Source organism: Siphateles boraxobius, unplaced genomic scaffold (assembly GCF_051911475.1).
Source record: "Siphateles boraxobius isolate OS27281-9 unplaced genomic scaffold, OSU_SipBor_1 24, whole genome shotgun sequence".
NCBI classification, from domain to species: domain Eukaryota; kingdom Metazoa; phylum Chordata; class Actinopteri; order Cypriniformes; family Leuciscidae; genus Siphateles; species Siphateles boraxobius.
The window spans coordinates 13,701,222-13,722,500 of NW_027508855.1; the positions used below are offsets into that span (position 1 = coordinate 13,701,222).

The 21,279-nt window shown below is 35.7% G+C and overlaps 1 protein-coding gene across 4 annotated transcripts; it reads right to left on the reverse strand.

The window, feature by feature from the left end:
• Window positions 1-7,927: 7,927 nt before the first annotated feature.
• On the reverse strand, window positions 7,928-20,570 carry suds3 (SDS3 homolog, SIN3A corepressor complex component). 4 transcript variants are annotated; one of them, XM_077241553.1, is made up of 12 exons: window positions 20,334-20,570; window positions 18,310-18,379; window positions 17,946-18,001; window positions 16,481-16,552; window positions 16,339-16,358; window positions 16,102-16,258; window positions 14,294-14,389; window positions 13,679-13,740; window positions 13,182-13,227; window positions 12,978-13,083; window positions 8,897-8,981; window positions 7,928-8,506 (listed from the first exon to the last, which is right to left on the reverse strand). In XM_077241553.1, the coding sequence occupies exons 1-12, from the start codon at window positions 20,443-20,445 to the stop codon at window positions 8,408-8,410; spliced, it is 981 nt and encodes a 326-aa protein (XP_077097668.1). In that variant the 5' UTR covers window positions 20,446-20,570; the 3' UTR covers window positions 7,928-8,407. The 4 variants fall into 4 exon arrangements, with proteins under 4 accessions (XP_077097668.1, XP_077097669.1, XP_077097667.1 ...); XM_077241554.1 differs by having other exon boundaries at window positions 13,206-13,227; window positions 20,334-20,556; XM_077241552.1 differs by having other exon boundaries at window positions 13,206-13,227; window positions 13,679-13,749; window positions 14,303-14,389; window positions 20,334-20,555.
• Window positions 20,571-21,279: the final 709 nt, after the last annotated feature.

A 21,279-nucleotide genomic window follows, 5' to 3' on the forward strand; every position in this document is an offset into this window, starting at 1 on the left:
TCATGAGCCATAAAAACGCAGTGTCATTACTGATGGTCTGATCTGCGTATATAGCGCAGTGATATTTTCATCACTTTCTCCCCCTCTTGCAAGTTTTACTCCTCTGTCTCTTCAATCTTCAGCACTGTGAAGGTGTTCAGTTGCTGAACTGTTGGTTGTTACTATACATTCTCTCTTTGTTGCTGAAGATTGCTGTCAGTCTTAAAAATTTGCTCAAAACGGTCTTGCAAGGCAGCATAATATAATGTTGCCTCAGTGCATTTGATAGCTGAAATGCTATCTGTAGGCAGTGTTGCTGGGCGATATTGTCAAGTCAAGTAAGTTTTATTTTTATAGAGCTTTTCACAACACATATTGTTTCAAAGCACCTTTAGAAACCTCCTACTGAGCAAAGCCAACAGCAACTGAGGTAAGGGGAAAAAAGAGAGAGAGAAACCTTGAGTGGAATCAGACTCAGCAAGACACATTTTACAATAAATGGGGTGAATTCAGGTTAATTGAGACGCTTTTTGCCATTGAGATGAGTGGTAAAAAGTGTCCCAATTAACCTAAATTCACTCCTGCAGTGCACATATAATATTATCTAGTTATAAGATAAATACCAATAGTCATGTGTTAATTGATTTTGCTAAAAATATAACTCAATATTTTTAAGACTTTTGGTATATCTCAATATTTTATATATGGTCCAAAATGGTGGGATTATTTTAAGTCAGATGAACTAATATTTATATGCACCAATACACTGCAACATTGCATTAAAAACAGCAGAATTTATTTATATTTTTACTGAGACATTTTAATATTCTACCATTCAAAAGTTTGGGGTTGTTTTTTTTGTTTGTTTTTGAAAAAAGTCTGTAATGATTTTCAAGCATGCGTTTATAAAACACATAAAACATTCATATTGTGAAATATTATTAGAATTTAAAACTATTTTCTATTTTAACATTTTCAAAATGTAATTTATTCAAAGCCAATTTTTCAGCATCTTTTACCCCAGTCTCAAGTCTCACATGAGCCTTCAGAATTTGAAATCGGAAGTCGGACCAATGTTGTTTTGGAGCCCACTGACAGACAAAAACAGTTGATGAAGCATTCTGGAAAATGTCTTCTTTTAAGCCTTCAAAAGAAGAGCAGCCCTAGATTCTGTAACACTTCACCTTTTCCTGCACCTATGAGTTTTAAAGCTGCACTAGCCTACTAGCCTATATAAACACACTCTCAAAGACGCATTTGAGTGTCTTTGTCATGTTGTCAGGTAGTGAACTCCTGACTCCAGCGAGATGTTTATTGTGAATCATCCCTCCATCTGTTCCCTCACAATAAAAGAGCAGTTCTCAGATGCTCGCTGTTTTCTGGCAGTAATCAGAAGCGAGCTCTAGAGAAAAAGGTTGATCGATTACTCACTAGGTTGTAGAAAGTGCACAAACAAAAAAATGCAACATGCACCGCTGTGCGCGAGCCCTGTTGCACTCTATCACGCGGAATACACTTCGCTTTATCGATCTATTGTGATGCAATCTTTTCCCTCGGCAGCAGCTCTATAGAACCTCCTGACCGGAACAGAAAAAAAACACTTCCGCTGGTCAAAAAAATAAATTTCAACAATCAACAAGCGAAAGGCTATTCATCCACCATCCCTAATTCTCTCTCAATATAATACGAAGGATCCCGTTATGCATTACACAGATAATACTGCAGCAGATTCATCGTTTTTGTCATTTACAATTGAAATAGGAGCTCTCGTGTTAGCCTTTCTTTATATAGAGTAGGCCTAAGATGTTGATTGCATTTTGAAAAGGATTTTTTTTTTTTTTTTTATATTTGGTACCAAACACCACAGAAAACCAACAAAGCAGCCCGTCAGTAAAATCAAAAACCAACAAATATTTTCTTTTGTGCAGGTATGACCTAGACTCACAACACATAATTAAGCCATTATTCCCACTAAGCCTCTAATTTCTCCTCAAGAAACAGACATGTGTGAAATATTACATATTCATGTAGCAGCTGTTAATCATCAGTGTGCAAGAATGCAAACCATAATCAGAGATATGTAAATCAGAGAGATGTAAAAAGGAAGGCCGTGAACAACAAATGGATTTTCACAGTCACAACTTTAGAAGATGATAAATCTTGACAAAGAAGGTATGAGTACCACAATGAATATTTGAATGAAAATGAGGGAAAATATTATAGACAAAAGAGGCACACCCTCTTTTGAAGGGAAAGGCATGCAGTCAAAGCAAAATCAAGCTAGTTCTGAATAGAAGTTCCGTCATCATAGCCTCCAAGCGAATTGAAAATGTCAGTCCTTTCATGTGCAAACTGAATTTCTGGCTCTTCTATTTATCAAATTTGAATTTGGGGCTCTTCAACTGAAAACTTGAATATGTATAGCTAATTTGACCTCTGAGAACAAAAAAAACAAAATAGTGTTGTTTGAAGATCTTTAAAAAAATTCAATTTAGTCAAAAGTCCCAACAAGAATTCAAATTTACATAATTATAATCTATAAAATAGGCCACATAAAATAAAAAATAAATGTATTGAACATTCAAATCTTTTTTGTCATATTTCTAGCATCATACATAACCAAACGCAATATTAATGAGGCTGTTGAATGCTTGAATCTGATTGGCTGACAAACATTCTAAGGTGTACAATTATTTTCAGGGAAACACATGGCTAAAGTAGTTCCAGGCAGGTCTTGACCGCATTACAGTTCCATATCACTCGCCAAATGATTTCAGTCATTTCAAATGGTCCTTGCAGATTACAACAGCAAACTAAAACCCACAATGACACTGACCAAAAAAATAAATATAGTAAAAAATAGAATAAAAACAACAAATTATTTCCATGCTTTTTGCAACAAAACTACGTTTTTTTAATGTACGGAAAGCACATACTCTATCTCCCTCTCTCTCTCCCAGTCAAATGCAAACACATACAGTAGCCTATGTACACACACTTCCACAGAAACGTGTTGTCAGCGCTGCTCTAATGTTTTTAGCAGTGAAATAGTTATATAAGCTACATGACATTTCTCACTAGCGAGGTAATAAAGGCGCTGTTCTTGAATCAGATCAACTTACAGTTTCACTAGTAGTAGAGACGTTGCTGACGAACACTGTTGAGAGACACATATACTCAGGTAATTCACACACAATCTCTCTTTCTTTCTCTCTCTCTGTCTCTAAGCGATCTGGAGCTCTTCAGTGCAGAGTACTCCATTGTGCTATTGCCTCAATAGTTAGTTTTGAAATGTAATGAGATAGTTTTATTATGTCCCTTCTAATGCACATATTTTCTTTCACATGTTTTTTAAAGGGGCATTCGGCAACTATTTCAACTTAATAAAACCGTTTAGAAATCATTTGGATGGTTTAATAATCTGTTCTGGTGGGAATTGTGACTTTCCCCGCTCCCCCCAGCGTTCCTAGGCGGAAACCCAACCTTGTGACATGGGGACTAACGTCCCGGTAAGTTGGAAATAGGAAAACTCGTGAGAAGCGAGAACGAGCGAGAAACACAAACTGCTTTACGGCAATTCGACATAAACACACACGCCGCTCTCAATGTGTATGCTGTATTACCCACCTCGGTAGACACAGCTCCACACGATAAAGTTGGCCGGCTCCGATAACAACAAATGCACATGAGCAGAGGTAGAAAGCGGGAGGAGGGTGCCTCAAGTGAGTTTTCTTACGACATTGTTGTGAAATATACGCCTCACAGCTGTAGGGGGAGCTCGCTGAGAAAACATGCAACAACAAAAGTGAAAATCAGCGAAGAAATAGCTAGAGTTGCCGAATGCCCCTTTAAATGTCCAAGACTTTATTTGTAATACTTGAAAAATCTATCACAAAATTAGGGTTTTCATATAACAATACTTTGTTTGTATTATATATCCTAGGATATAGGATATATCAATATAGAAGGTCATGGCAACAACAATGTGTTCTTGCAAATGTTTTAATTGGTCAAGCTAGTCATTTTTAAATCCCACCAGTGCAAAATGCAGGAAAGGATGTTGATATGGTGACTATGTTTAGGTCTTTAATAGAATCTCAAGTGACCATATATAGGTATATAGAGTGACGAGTATAAATATACTGATAATGTTGCTTTTTTTATGGAGTTGGGGTGTGAGAGAGGCACTGCCTGTGAGTGAGTACGATCGATTTTTGCGATCGAATTAGCAACGGAGGCCTGGGATGAGATAAGAAATTAGTCATACACACACGAGCGTTTTAAGGACAAAAATCTTACAAATGTCTTGAAATACAACATCTGAACAATGTCTTGAGTTGTGGTAAACATACTATAAGCAGAATAATTAATTAGAAAATAATGCACATCCGGTATGGTAATGCTCCGCTTCGAGTTGTGGGTGTAACACCTCAGGTTTGCATTATTTTCTAATAATTCAATGGACTGGAGTCAATTATTCCTTACTTAAACAAGCAGAACTTTAATTAGATTTGATATCTACAGTGAAGGGGGAGTTTTTTAGCAATACACAACTTTAGTTTATGTTCCTCACAAAAAACTATAAGGTATGGCTTCAGAAGACTTAATTATAAGTGCTTTTATAAACTTGACAACCACTGGTCACTATTTGTTGGAAAAGATTAGAAGAAAGAAAATGTTTCAGACAACATGAGGGTTATTAAATGATAACCAAATTTCAATTTTTGAGTGAACTATCCCTTTAAGCAGAGCTTGAACCCTCAAAAAGGAGCTCATGAAAATCTTCAAAAACATACTACTTCCTTCAGGTCTGCCGTTCAGAGATAAAGTAGGTGGAAATGCAAACAGGCAGAGCAACATATCAAACCCAGGGGCCAAACTTCAACCAACCAGACGTCCCATGGGAGGCAACAGATTCACAGCGGAACAGGGATTTGCTGGGCATCTGGTTCACAGGACTGTGTGAAAACTGATTCAGAGAGGATTGAAACCAAGAAGCTGAAGCAGAGCTGGTGTCCAGGGAGCTCTTGAGTTAAGCCCACCGCAGTGAGAGCTGCAGGTATTACCATTTATAGACTAACAGCGCTAGCACTAATAAGGCACATTAACTGTTCAGAGCTGAAAAGCCTTAATGGAATCCCTTTGCCCAGAACAAATAATAATAGGTTAAAGACTATTTCTAGGGAAATAAATAGCAAGTATTTATTGTGAACCTTCATTTGGTCACTACTATGTCTTTTCATCTAATGCAACCCTTGCTGACCCTTACTGATATTGATTCCAGTAATTAGGAATCATCGATTAGAATGGTGATTTATTTTATGCTGATTGGCCCTGGAGGAACCGTCTATTTAAATGCAAAAAAAAAGACAAAACGTGTTTTCGTGGATTCATTTAGAACTCCCTTTTTAACATAAGCCATTCAATAATGAGTAATGAGTCTTCAAAAAAAGAGTTTAGAAAAAGAGTCACAGTTTTAACATGTGACGGTAAAAAGTGGGAATCAATCAATAATGCTTGTGACAGTGACATCAGTTTCCCAAACTCATTGGGAAACTGTTTTGAGGTCATAGCATTATTGGGCAAGGAACAAGTGTTTTACTCTACTGTTCATTTCAGATGGAAACTGCAGTGACTTGTATGTATTATACGTGTTTGTTTGGACTTTTGCAAAAATGTTGGTAGAGGCAGGTTTTTCCAATGAGCCTAAATGGTGCAACATTTGTTGTGAAATTTGCTACATTTGTCTGTCAGAGTGTCACAGCTCAGTGTTTCAAAAGAGCAAGCTGACTTCCGTGAATAACAACATGAGGTTTAGGAGCATGTTACATTTTTTGTTCCATGGAGTGCTGCTGGGATGACATCTGGATCCATCATATAGAAACCAATGGTTTTTTTTGAAATGCCTGAAATAAGGTCTTTGGTGAACACAAGCTGAAGATATGTTCATGTTTTATTCAACATAAAATACATCAGTAATAGCCCCTTGTGAATGATTTTTTAAAGGCATTTCTTGTCTTGTAAAAGGCATTTGCTAACAAGTGGCTAAATGTGACTACAGAGGTTGTCAGGGACATTGAACATCACACTAAACAGAAAACCTCATCTAGTCACTAGTCTGCTTTCACAGCCCTGTTGTGTTTATAGTCGTGCACTCGCAAACTATTCTAACTCAAAATTTCAGGGATTTTTTATATAAAGACTGAAATAATTGGAAGCTTAGAGGTGGTGATGTTGGTGAAGTCATGTGATCGTGGTGTAGTTTTTTTTATAGCCGGCATTAAGCATTTTACTTCTGGCGATAATATTTCAAAATTTGCGTTCATTATGATGAACAAGAGAGAAGAATCAAGCTTTTGTTGGTCACAGAGTTTATTTTCTGCAATAATCCCAAAGTCTATGGAAAAATTCGATTTGTTTTTTCTTGAGAAAACCAGGATGATAAATGATGCGAACTTCTGAATATGACTAAATAAACAATCACTGCAGCGCTCTCGACCACATGCTGGAAACCGGAAACGCAGGTTCATGCCAATTTCGTTTGGTCCAATCTAACCAAACGTATCACTTATCACAAATTCGTATCACATGACGATGTGTGACCAGTAGAAAATCGAATTTTAAACATGCAGGTGTGCAGTTTATCGCCTTCATTTTCTCAAATTTAAATATATTATTTTTTTAAATAGTTATATTATACATGACATAAGGGCTGCGTATGAATTTTCTTGAACTTCCTTCAACCCTTGATCAAGGTTCTGTAGGTTTGCAAATGCACTACCTTCCACATTATGTTACCACTGATTCGCATGTTATTTTATCACCAAAGTGAAAATAATTTACTCGAATGTTAATCATGTACAATTTAACCATGAGCAACAACTTCTTTACTTAAAACCTTTACATTTTAAGATGTCATGGGAAAGAGTCTCTGTCAGGAAAGAGGTAATAATGCAAGATGGTTTATACAACTCTGAAATACAGTCGCACAATAATTCTGCTAAATCTGTCATCTTTCAGAATCAATGCAAAAACAACAACAACAACTTTGTGTTTGGGGAGGAATTGAATTTTGAACTGTGCAGAAGAAAAGATTGGCCTGTCATTTATAGAGGAAATCATTGTGACAGGAAAATTACAGGACATTAAAAATAAAGTGTTGTCTCAAGTGGATCCAGAGACAGTGATTTAAAAAAAAGGTTTTTATAGGAACTAAACAGGTAGAACGTGATTTCACCAAACACAACATGTTCCTGGATAAACGACTTTGCTGATCCTGGAACAACATTCTAAACAACCAATCAGATTTGAGAGACAAGTTTACAGTTACAACCAGGCTTAGGTGTTTCTACATCAGATTTTAGGAATAAGTTTTGGGTAGTTTTAGGGGTAGGGATAGGATAAGGACTACATTTTCAGTCAGAAATGTTGTTCCAGGATCAACAAAATGTGTTGATCCAAGAAAATGTCTTACTTGGCAAAAATCACGGTGACCAACTATACAAATAGTTACCGAAAGACTTGGAAGAGAGGTGCTGTAATCATTTAAAATAGTTATATAGTTTTTTGAACATTCAAGCATGAAATCCTATTCTAGTAGACCCCAAAAACTAAATCAAGACTTGGAAAAAGGGCATAACAGGCCACTTTAATCGATGTTAGAATGTGAACGCACCATTATGCATTCTCAAACTAATTGGAATCTTGAGATCTAAGCCTAAGGATCCCACGTACTTGTAAGCATCTTAGCAACCTTCTGAAATAATTGTCATAAACACATTATAAGCATTTACTTGCAAGTTGTTTGTTATAAAAAGAAAAGCTTCAGCCAGGAACATAAATACATAAATACATAGTACGTGTAAGAAGGGCCATTAAAAACAAGGTCAACTAGCAGAACTGTTAACAGGAGGAAAAAACTAAAGGAATTATGCAGAAACAAATGCTGTTTTGCATTGTATGAGCCAAATTTATTTAATGTAGGACTAAATACAAAATTAAAACTTGCAAAGTAATTTGAAATCTTGTACACTTTCAAATGCATTGAAAGAATAGATTGTGCCATGACATATCAAACAGAACAACAAAATAAACGCCTTACTGTTAATACAATAGAATGCCAAAGTGTATTGTCGCCTACACACTTCATCTGAGCACTTTGAAATCAAACAGTAAAGCGTTACCTCAGAAATGGTGACTGCATTACATGTACAATGCAAAATTCATATAGAAAGAAAAAGCAAAAAGAAGGACAAACGTGAGACATTTCATGATATACTTTGGTAGTATCTATACAGTACGTGTGAGAGTGATAGAAAAATAAGATAAGACAGGAAGAAATATCATGCTTCAACATGTAGTAGACGACTAAGTAAAACGGGAAGAGCATTAAAATGTTTGTAAAATAAAAGATGAGGAAGAGTGACGTCTATGCTGCTGATCGGCGTCTAATGATGAAGGCCCCTCGCTGAAGCTGCCCTAAATAAATCCTCATCTTCGTACTGTCACTTGTCTTTCTCACCCAGATCTGCAAGAGAATCGAAATCCAAGACAAAGCACTTCAGTGTTTACCTTCTTCCAGAATCCAAATGAATCCTAAACAGTGATTTGTACTCCAAAGCCACTGGCTCAGCAAGTATGAGTCCAGATCTATGCAGTGTGCTACTGATGCCGGCATTAAAAGGATGCAAATGAGACAAAAGGCATTGAAAAGACATCCTAGTACAATTTGATAGGGATGCAGATTACAATAAATGAGAGCGACTAAATGAGAATTTTCCTCTTCTGGCCCTCCAAAGCTGATGCACTTGGGCTGATCTCAATAACCTGCTGTTTATTTCCCCTCTGAGCAGGGCATTAGTTTGAAGAGCACAGTCATTTGTTTAGCACCAATCAGAGGAGAAAATCAGACACAAACCTCATTGGTCCCCACAGAACTGATGACACAGCTGATCTTGGTGTTCTCCTTGGACTCCAGATAGATTGCTTGACTTTTATGGTACCTGAGACAAAAACAGTATTAGTCACTTAAGATTCTTTAAACCATTACAGAAAATTCCCTTTCAGTCAGTTACTGTATGTGAGATTATCTCTACAAATATCTTCACTGAAAAAGGAATATTTTGGCTTAAAGGATTTCACAGTTATTAAAAATATGTCATAATTTTCTCATCTTCATGAAATTCTGCATGGAGAATTAACTTTATTGATGTAAGAAACTGATATGCAATTATAACAAATGTCTACAATAAAATTATTTCTGCCAAAGGGAGCATTAACAGCTTCTTAATATAGATATACTTATTTTTTGAATTTCTGTAGACATTTTATAAATAAGTCACATTTGAATGGTTATTTGTTGGTACATTTTATCACCCCATATCAATACCTTGACTAAATAAAGGTATTGATAAATCACCACCTTCTGACTAAATAAAGTTCCAGAATGGATATGTCCACATATGTTGAAAAATGACAAAAAAGTTTTAAAGGTGTTGTATGTAATATTTTTTTTTACAAATACCATAATGTTTGCAGAGATTTAGGAAACATGCCAAGTTCAAATACTTGTTTCTCCGAAAAAGAATCCTACAGTCAAATATCTACTTTGAAATGTGTGTTCTGGGTCGGAATGTCTGTTTTTGTTTTGGTCTGTGTGATCCCGCCCACTGCCAATTTACTCAATAGTATTTCAACACCCCAGGCTGAGAGCAAACGGAAAACACAGCATATGGAAGAAAGCAAGCGAACTGGGTCAGAGATCTCAGATTCTACCTGACGGAAAAAGCCTCAGCATCATCTAAAAAGCTCCATGACTACTTACAGTGTAAGGCTCATCACTTTCTATTGCCAATTGTGCTCGTTCCCGTTGCATGCCCTCAATCTGGCAACCCGCATGAGCGTCGAGTCTGAGGAGGAGGGGGCACAACTTTGGCACCCATTTCAAGCGGTAACTGTCAATATTACATACAGCATTTTTAATTGGGAGCACTTACTGTTTCAATGTAGTTCTTGTTTAATTAATTTCTGATTAATTTGGGTATATTTTAGTTATACTGTCCTGTCCATTTTTCTTACATGTGAATGAAACTTTCTCTGCTTATTCTATAAATTATACAGCGCATCGTTTCAAACTAGATGACCGATTTAAACTAGCAACTTTTTGAAATATTCACTAAAAAAGAACCGGCTCATATGAGTCAATCACTTTGGGAACCATGCTACACTAGGCTCAATGTATTTTTTTTATTCACTAAAAAGATAGGAGTCATTTGTTCGGGAATCGGATCAGACTGGTCATGCAGAATGTTTGCTTCCGTTTTGTAGTCCGTGACTGTGATGACAACTCAATAGAAAGAGTTTTTTTCTCCCGTTATTTTGTGGTACACTGCTTTTTTTTATTGCATTACAGTCAATACAGACCACAAACTCAGATTCGCAATTCAGGTAAAATACGCCATCGCTTCAGCAATGAGGAAAGAATCGGTTCTTAAGAGTCATTATTTGTGAATCATTTGTTGGCGCGCATCCGGTCAAAGAGGAAAACTCAATAAAGTTCTTGCCTTATTTTTGTCTTTTTGTTCCATTACATTTAATACAGACTGCAAACTCACTTTTACAAGTTTGCTGTGGCACAAACACCACTAATTAGGGAGTCATATCTTAAAACACAGTATACATAGAGAGTGAAAGCAGCCTGTGGCTTCAGCCTTCTCACATAAACATCCTCTGGAAAAGTTCATATAGAGGCATAACTCAACCTCTCCACTCATTATCAAAATAGCAGAATAAAACTGCATTTAATATACATCTAAAATTATACATTTATTGCTTGCGGTATCACACCGAACCATATTTCCTCATCCGCTCACTCTATCCTCATCTGCACTGAAATATTCCGGTTGGATTGCAATGCTGAGAGCTACGGAAGCCCACTGTCTAAAGGGCACGACTAGATGAATGCATGCTGACACGCTCATAAAAATCCAGAGGCATTCATGACATTTAATGTCACAAACGCACAAGACAAAGTAATCTCCAGTCCTCATCCTAAACCACAAACCACAGTGTATTATGTATATTATTATTATGTATTCCAGTGTATTATGATCACTTATTTAAAACAACAAAATATAGATTTATGTAGTCTGTACAGAGTACTGCATGTCAGAATTTGAGGATCTTGATGCCCATGATGTTTACATTATTAAATATCAGGACATGGACAACGGTAAATACCATGTTAGGAATGTGTGACCTGAATCCTGGCACAGATTTAGCCTTGTTCAAGCAAACTATCCCTTTCAAATACATCACATACACATTCTTATGTACATATATCGAATGAAACAACAGCTAATAGTAATAACTGAGATATTAAAGATAGCACCTTCTTACAGCCTACATAAAATAAAAATCAGAATGCTACAAGAATCAAACATTTGGTAACACTTTATTTTACAGTGTTCTTGTTACATATGTTAAATGTAATTGCCATAGTAATAACAGTAAATGATGCATAATTACATGCAACTTACCCTCAACCAAATCTTAATCCTACCCTGACCATAGTAAGTACATGTAGTTGCTTAATGTTACTCAGTACTTAATTTTAAAATTACACTGTAACAATAACACCTTAAAATAAAGTGTAACCAAACATTTTAAATATCCTTCCTCCCATGTAATTTACCTACATGTCATGCTACTTAAATGCCGGAATCACTATAAAAATTGTAAAAATGTAACTTATGATACAAATTATGTATACAAATAAGCTAGAATTACAAAAAGATAGAATGATAGACAGAACAATAGAATGATAGACAGAACGATAGATAGATGCTCTAGGTCTGTTTTGCCTCAGGTCAGTTCCAGCTCTCTGATGTGACACTGTCCTTTTTGTAAACTATATGATAGAATTGAAAAGCAAAAGAGTGATTGTGCCATCTTGTGGTCAGTATAAGTAAAAATATTTTTTTAGGCTTCAAAGCCCTGCAGGAACCAGGGGGTCAAGGTTTGAGTCATAAGCATGCGATTAGCCCCAGCTGGTAGAAGCTGTAAATACTGCATTCATTTCCACAATGTAAATCAGTCAGTCTTCATAAGGGCTTTTCACAATGTGCTTCACCTAGGGTTATCTCTTTAAACCAACATCGAGTCACTGATCATAAAAATGCAAATAAGCATGTTAAATCAGAGTTAAGAAACCTTAAAGAAATCTTAAAACCTGAAAAATTTACAAAAAATTAAAAAATTAAGTTCACCCAGAGTTTAAAGGTAGGGTAGGAGATTTTCAGAGAGGCTAGCAATAGTGATCCCACCCTCCCTTCAGAGTGTCTCGAAAGCCACGCCTTCGTCAAAACAGCAGCGTCACAAGAGGCTCAAAAGCACATAACATTATAATAATGAACATAAACAACTAAAAAGAGCACATGTATCAGCTGACGGCTGCAGATTCATTTCAGCGTTGATAGTGTTGCTAGTAAAATGTACAAATTCGAGTCACAAACCCGACCGAGTATAACGTCACAGGTTTCCATCTCTTCCAAATTACAGTAGTTATAACGTAGTTACAGTAGTTAACACAGCATAAGCTTGTTGATTGGTTTCAGGAGGAACTGTGAGGCGGAGCTGGCTTTTTCGGTTGCTATGTTCGGTGACTGAAGTCTGTCTAACTCTGCATTACATGAAACGCGCTGATGACGTGTGATATCTGCGCGAGCATGTGCGCGAGGTATCGAAATACATACGTTGACAGGCAGGTAGAACATTGTTTCATTGCATTCGGACCAAATGCAATGATTGGACGAACATTGCATGCCTTCCACAGACAATACATATAAATACATGTATACCACTTAACTTAGTGATTGCTTTCAAGATGTAAAGAAACTTTCGACCAGCATAACAAAAAATGTTTCTGAAACAAATCAGCTACCCTGCCTTTAAATGTGTATTTGAGTGCGAAAAGCCCAGCAGAACACAGAGAATCTTACCATCGCTTGTCATAGTAGAGTTTCCCCTCCTCTATCCGTGCCTCATAACGCTGGGACGGGGTGTCCACTGGAGTGGTTGGGAGGTGCTCTGGAGAGGACGGGGATGCTGAAAAACATCAGACATTTGCTTTTAATTCATTTCCACCTCATTTTAAAGACTTTGTGGTTTAAAAAAAATTGATGGGAAATTATATGGGCAATCACCTCTAAAAGACAAAACCTCCATACCTGGTCTTTTCGGAGATTTAAGCTATAAAGGAAATGAAGCAAAAAGTAAGATTGTTTTAATTTTCTTCAGCAATCTCAGGAGTAAAACACGACAGACACAGACCAACAACCTGATATCTTGGTCAGCTAACAGTAATCAGCAGTTGGCAAAAAAAAACAGAACCCTATTTTCTGTGGTCTGCAGCCTTTTCCCCCTTAAATTACAGCCAATTTTTTTGTCATGCGCAAGTAATGCATCTCATGTATCTCTTTGAGTAATAAAATGTAATCAAATTTCAGGGATCCTGCTTTTTATTACCTAATAGAGAGCTTAAAAAAAATCCTTTCTTCAAAGCCGGTATAAAATTAGATATATTGTAAATTAGGTCAAAAAGTTGATACTGTATCTGAGAAGCAGTGAAATTTGTACTTCGATTGTTACAGGGCTTCATTTGCTGCATAAAAATTGAACTAATTCCAATTCGTAACCTTACCTTGTTCAATGTTCTTAGATCTTCCATGATCTGTTCATCAGTAAGTAAATAATTTAACTGAGGTGAGGAGAGTTAAGAAAACCTGATCATTACAGCATACACACTGAGAGATTTGATAGCACATCAAATTTTGTGCATTATTGATACTGCTTACAATTATAATGGCCCGGTCTATGGGACATAAATTAAGCATTTAAATAAAATGATTTTTTGAGCTGTTGACACTGTCATTTACAATAAAATTGCCTGCACAGCGGCAGAAAATAAAACCTGCCTACCTTACACAACACCGAAGGTAGGCTTGCACTCAGGAGTAGAGCGGACACATTCTTTCAACACACACTGCAACGGTCATAATATGCCATCACACACTGTGTGAATGTTTTAAAAAACATAATTCAACATATAAACAACACTTCTTTTAATGGCCCACTTAAAATTATGCTTAAAATGAATAAATGTAAATGAACAAAAATTTGTGTTGCATTTACAATCCAGTGAAAACAGCACCCCTACTTCTTGCGCCCCTGCAAATACATAGAAGATGCATAACTGATTTGTTGGTGGTCTGAAGTTTCCGAGTGCATGGGGTTTCTACAGCTATGTGAAGGATATCAGGTGCAGGCTTTCTCCGCTTGTCTGGAATGGGCACAGGGTCATTGGGTCGTCTCCGAAGCTTCCGGGTTATATGGGTTTTTACCTCCATGGAATCTAAAATAAATAAATACATGGACAACGTACTAGGTTTAGGGGTTTAAATTAATATCTCACACAAAAATAAACTCAATGAAACACAAAATATAGAAATTCTGAAGGCTGTACTGGTCGGGGTTTTTTTTTCATGCAATTGCAATGAATGGCAACGGAGCTTTTAAACATTGAGAAAGATGCTAATAAAACACCATACAAGTGGTCTATATGACTTCTGTAAATGTCTTTTGACATTATGAGATAAATTTGTGTGATGAACGGACCAAATTTTAAGTGGATTTTCACTAGCTATGTTTTCTCCATCCATCTCTTTTTATGGATGGAAATGGCAAAATACACAAACTCTAAAAATACATTAAATTAATGCTGATCATTTTTTCAACTTATAAGACGACATGTGCGTAAACTACGACGGAAACACATTTACTATAATATAGCTGCAAGCAGCGATGACGGGCTCAAGTCCCAGCGCCACCGCCACCCCGGTAACTTGAGGGAAACTGTGCAAGATGGGCAATGCATTAAAAGCCGGTAAATGAAAAAAGACTACGTTAAAGTCAATTGAATACGCCACATTTACTACATTCAGCTGGTGCTATGGCCGTGAACCACAACAGCCACATCCATGAGATCCTTTAAATTTAAATACACTGCATGTGCTCAGTTTCAAGTGATTATAAATGTATCATTTGCATCTAAAAATGGTGTACTTCCAGATGTATTTGTTAAGGTCATTTTATATTTTTATTAACCTAATAAATAAACTAATTATATAAAACTATATTGTCATAAAAGATAAGCCCTAAGAAATCTCTTATCCTGTAATGCAGGCAGCAATGATTGGGTTAAACTCTAAATCAAGAGTGTAACAGCAAGAGTGTAAAATACACACACACAGACACACTTGAGCCAAAGTCTGTCATCAAAATGGTTGGGTATTAATGACCTCCCAGAACTGTCTCACACGACTGAGTTCCCAAACACCAGGCATCCGCCTCCGAACGCAAGATAACATGGCAGTGTTTATAATGTGTGAAAAAAGAGCCACAGTGGCTTTCCTGATTGTAGCAACTTTAATCTTTATTACAGATATTTGCGCCAATTTCCTATGAAGTGACAATTTTGTCCTCTCGAACACATGGGATGGAACTGTGCTTTATTCACAAATATTTTATGAGATATTCCAATTTCGCGCACACGTTAAATTTACAACTTTGGATAAAAAGCCACTGATAATCATTCTCCCCAGTGAGTTAGCCACTGTGACTATATCATTGAGTCCGAGTGTTAAACTTGTAAACCAGTTGAGTCTGATTTACGAATCCTTCGGTTCACTTGTGTCAATTAGAATTACTGACTCTTTGAATCACTTCAGAATGTACTTTTCTGAATGTACTTTTCTGAAGCTTGAAAGTCCCTCAGTCCTTGTTCACTGAACGGAAAAGAGCTTGGAAAAAAGTTGAACATTTCTTCTATTGTGCTATGCATAAGAAAAGTCTTTCAGGTGGGGAGTGAGTAAATGATGACAGAAATTCATTTTTGGGTGAACTATAGCTTCAAGTTTTTTTTCTTTATACACAAAGTAGCTATGTGTCCAGCTATAGGAACAGGATATTGTTCCCTACAACTGCAATACTAACAATGCCTTGCACAAAAACCCTCTCAGGTCAGGTTGCATTTATCTATCTGATCTCACTTTCCCACTTTCTCACCTCCTGTCAGCTCCATTGTTAATTTCTCGTTCTCGATCATCTTCTTCTTCTCCTCCAGCTCTGCTATTAGATTTTCCTTCAGTTCCACTTTCTTATCGTCAAATTCTTTCACCGCTGCTTTTTTCTCTTTGATGTAGTTCCTCTCCACCTGCTCTGTCTACAAGAAATGTATTTTGCATTAATTAACCTGTCATATCGGTTGCTTTCTGCAGTTATAATAAATCAACAGCATCTTACCTCAAGTTGTAAAAATAGGTCTGAAAAGATAAAGAGAGGGACAGAAAGAGAGAGCACAAACAAGAGATAATCATGTAAAGTTAGCTTCTGAAATATTGACACTGACATCAAGATGAAAAGCTTTATTATAAATCATCTTTACCAGCATTACGAAGTCTCTCTTTATACTGCTGATCGAGCTTCTTCATTCTCTTCTGGTACTCCTGCAGTGTGCCTGCGAAAATTAATGAGTATAAAAACTGATCTAATTTACTAATTTTTAGCTGACATTTTTTATCCGTGATGTATGGTACTCTTAATAGGGACAATCCCATTGGAATAGCCTGTCTTGATCAAGGGGCACAATGGGGATAGATTACCCCTTCCATTTGAACCTACAACCCTTTGGTTACCAGCAAGACTGCATCACCTTGTTAGAACATTATCAATCAAAACAGGCACTTTTCAGGACATATGTTAAAAAACAAAAAAAAAAAAAAAAAAACTATGCAATACATTTACTATGTTTACACTTGCAAGCCTTAAATGGATAGTTGACCCAAAAATTAAAATGTTGTCATCATTTACTCAACATCGTGTTGTTCCAGATCTGTAGGAGTTTCTTTGTTCTGTTCAACGTAAAAGAAGATATTTTAAAGAATGTTGCTAATCTAACAGTTGACGATAGCCATCGACTTCCACAGTATTTTTTTTCTTCTTATGGAAGTCAATGGCTACCATCAACTGTTTGATTAGCAACATTCTTTAAAATATCTTCTTTTATGTTGAACAGAACAAAGAAACTCATACATATCTGGAACAACATGAGGCTGAGTAAATGATGACAAAATGTTCATTTTTGGGTGAACTATCCCTTTAAATGCTCAATTCTGATTTATTGCTCATTTTTTTGATTTTTCTGTTTGGCTGTTCACATTATCTTTTAAACGTGGCCAAAATCAGATGCGAGTGTGAACTGGTTACGGTCCTGCACAAGGTGTCATATAGAAGTAAACCCAGAGGTTACTGAAGTCAGCATTCACACATTCATGGTTATGTACAACGGAAGACACCAAATTTGTGCATAGGCGATAGGGAGAATGCAGACGAGGATGAGGAGAAAAAGAGCAACGTTTTTCTCGTACAGTTTTTCCTCAAGTTTTGCTTGTACAGAGCTGTCATCATAATACTTGAGTATATGAGTTTAAGAATATAACAGCTCACCCTCCCTCCACAAAAAACAAAATCAAATCTGAGTCACATGAGCAAATAAAAAAAAAATCAGTTTTGGGTCACTTTTGCCTGCAGTGTGAACGTAGAGTAGCTTTAGTATCTGTACTAGCAGAGATCATTTTCTCCAACAGACATGTTTTACTGAATAATAATGCCTTAATACAGTAAAATTAAAAAAAGTAATAGTTATTGTTGCATATAGTTACAATGGTTTAGGATTTAGGATAATGCAAGTACATAAGACAACAAAATATATACTGTAACATTGTACAAGTGGTTTTTGGATATTTTAATCCAAAAACCTTACATATTCTGCCTTTAAAGTGCTCGACTACAAAATGACTTGAGCATCTCTTAAAAGAAATTTAATAGTGAACAGAAGTATTTCCAGTCACCTTCTTGCAGTTGTTGTAACTGTCGTTTCAGGGATGCCAGTCTGTCTTGATACATCCTAAAATCAAGACAAAAACTAAATATCTCAAAGAAATGATGCAGTATTATTACATAACATGCAAATAGCAGAAATTTGTCACAGAGAGACAGATTGCAGTTAGATAGATATATAGACAGACAGACAGACAAACAGATAGATAGATAGATAGATAGATAGATAGATAGATAGATAGATAGATAGATAGATAGATAGATAGATAGATAGATAGATAGATAGATAGATAGATAGATAGATAGATAGATAGATAGATAGATAGATAGATAGATAGATAGATAGATAGATAGATAGTTGCAATGAATACTCACTGTTCTTTGATCTCAACATAGTCATCTTCATCATGTTTGGCCATATCTGTTTCACTGGCATCTTCTGTGTCTATAATAATAATAATAATAACAATAATAATAATAATAATAATAAATATAACACCAATAAATGAATTATACACTATAGTATAAGATAAGGTATGGTATCACACTTTTGGCCATTTAGTTTAGTTCACGTTATAATTGCACATTTGTAGCACCATCTAGCGGACAGACATGGTAGACTATTTTTTTATGGTAACAACCAGATATTCTCATCTGTTGTTCTTATTTAGAGTGGAACATGGGCCTATAGATAATTCACATTACATACATGTTGTTTGCTGACCTTTTTTTAACAGAGGAATTAATGTACATATTGTGTTTGTATTAACTGCTCTATGGGGAACTGTCACAAGATGATACTAAGATTAATAACAAACAAAGATCTAAGACCATTTCAAAAACATAAATAAGTTAACATGGAAACCATAAGTTAAAGCACACATTTCAGACCAAAGCAATTTTATCCAAAGCAACATTCAATGCATTCAGTTCATGTATTCTCTGGATATGAAACCTACGATTTTAATGTTGCTAACAATACCTCCTTACAGTTTGAATTCAAAAGTTTGAGGTAAGATTTTTTTTCAAGAAATTAAATTGATGAAAAGTGAAAAAATATTTCTACTTCCAATAAATGTTGTCCGTTTCAACTTTCTTTTCACCAAAGAATCCTGAAAAAAATGGTATGGTTTACACAAAAATATTAATTGATAATAACAAGAAAAGAATTGTATATTATATTGAGCACCAAAACAGCATAAAATAATGATTTCTGAAGGATTATGTGACACTGACTTAAGTAATGATGGTTAAAATTCAGATTTGCATAGGAATAAATTGCATTTTAAAAAAAATATTCAAATAGAAAACATATTTTTTAAATTGTAATAATATTTCACAATGTTACTGTATTTTTGTCAAAAAAAATGCACCCTTGGTGAGCAGAAAAGACTACATTAAAACAATCTTACTGACCCCGAACATTTAATACCATTTTCATTCAAAGAACTTAGATTAAACGTTTCTGAAGAGTTTAAGGATAGTTGACAAATGGACATTAACATTTCTTAACATTAAGATTTTGGTTTAAAATATAGTTGTATGAGGGCAATATGCACAATAATTAGTTGTAATAATTAGTAAAAAAAAAAAGTCGGATATTGCCATCTTTGTGGGGACATTTTGTACCCATATCCAGTAGTATGGTTTACCAGGCAACACACACACACACACACACACACACACACACACTTTATTCTTCAATATGTTTCCTATATTTGAAATATTGCAAGCTTTTATTATTTAGGGGAGAGGGAAAATGAATTACGTCAAGTACAGTATCTGATCTCTTAAGTGTTTTCATTCCCATCATCAGTCTCATCTCAAATGTGTTCATGACACCAGCATAAGCTAAGTGTGCGGAGATCAACTCCAAGCATTTCAACCCAAATATTTGCCACCATAAATCAACTGTTTCCCTAAATGATACTTTGCAAGCAAGTTAGTCCTCTGGTGTATCTGATTTCGAGTCTGTATGAGTTTAAAAACATCCTGCTGAATGTAACTTAGCCTATTTGTTTCCTGACGTGTGCTGCTAACTCTGCTAACGTTAACTGTTTATCAACAGGCTGAATAGCACATAGAACACACAAATAAGAAAATGCATAGCCATTATACAGTTAAAGGCGTACACAGCCAACATTAAAGTATAAAAATATATCACTATACAGATTAATAAATGCCCATAAAGTGGCAAAAAATAGCTCTAAAATAAACAGAAAACAACTCGACACATGCACACTTTCCATGCATGTTTACTCATAACTGAGCTCCTATTTTACCATCAGCTTATAGCCAGTTCGTTCATTAGAAATTGAAATATGCATTTAATGCATCAATCATGAGTGAATGAGATAAAAAGGTGGATAAACTGAAATTACTGTGCGTAGGTTATTCACCTTCTTCCGAGTCTCTGCCTCTGAAACTGCGATCTTCATCCTCATCCACACTGTCTAGCTCTTCCTCGTCGTTATAATAATCCACCATGGGTGACAGTAACGTCGATGCCATTTATTATATTTATATATTGATAATATTGCAGGAAATACCTATGTGTAAACAATCACACTGCACAGACAACGTTTCAGACTCTTTTTTTTTTTCAATTGGAGGGTAGGCCGAGGAATCTGATTGGTGGACAGGGTCGAGTGATGCATGCTGGGAAATGTAGTTTGAACCGCTTGTGCGCAAGTATGACATAAGGGTAATAAGAAAATGAGGAGAGAGAGAGAGAGAGAGAGAGAGAGAGAGAGAGAGAGAGAGAGAGAGAGAGAGAGAGAGAGAGAGATTAGTCTCTTCGCGTTTCAAATGTATTGTTCTTATTATCAGTCAAGGAACATGAAGATTTTTTGAAGTTGTCAGTCCCACTTCTGCCTCTCAGTCATGACTTTTTATCTTGGTCAGGTAAGCGTATTAATGTCATTATGAAAAGACAAGAAAAAATGTATCATTTAGTGCCATTATTTATTGGAATTGCATTGGATGCACATTGAGTTTCATTCCCATCCCACTGACTGCTATGCTGTGGAGAGTTTCATTTCATTGTGCATATTAAAAGTTATTCACGTATTCACACACTATGTATGTTTTTAGGCTAACTGTTTACCATCATTATTTTTTTTATTTTTTTTCCACGTGAACAAACAAGTTGATGAAAGAAAATGGGAAGATTTGTATTATAAAAACATAAAGATTTATATTCAAACATCGTCTCTCCATTCTGTTGCATAAAACAGAAATAATACCACTGCTGCTTCTGCGAGTCTACTACAAATAATAATAATAATACAATCTATGAGATTTGTATTAGAAATATATAAATAATTGTATTATGAACTTGATAAA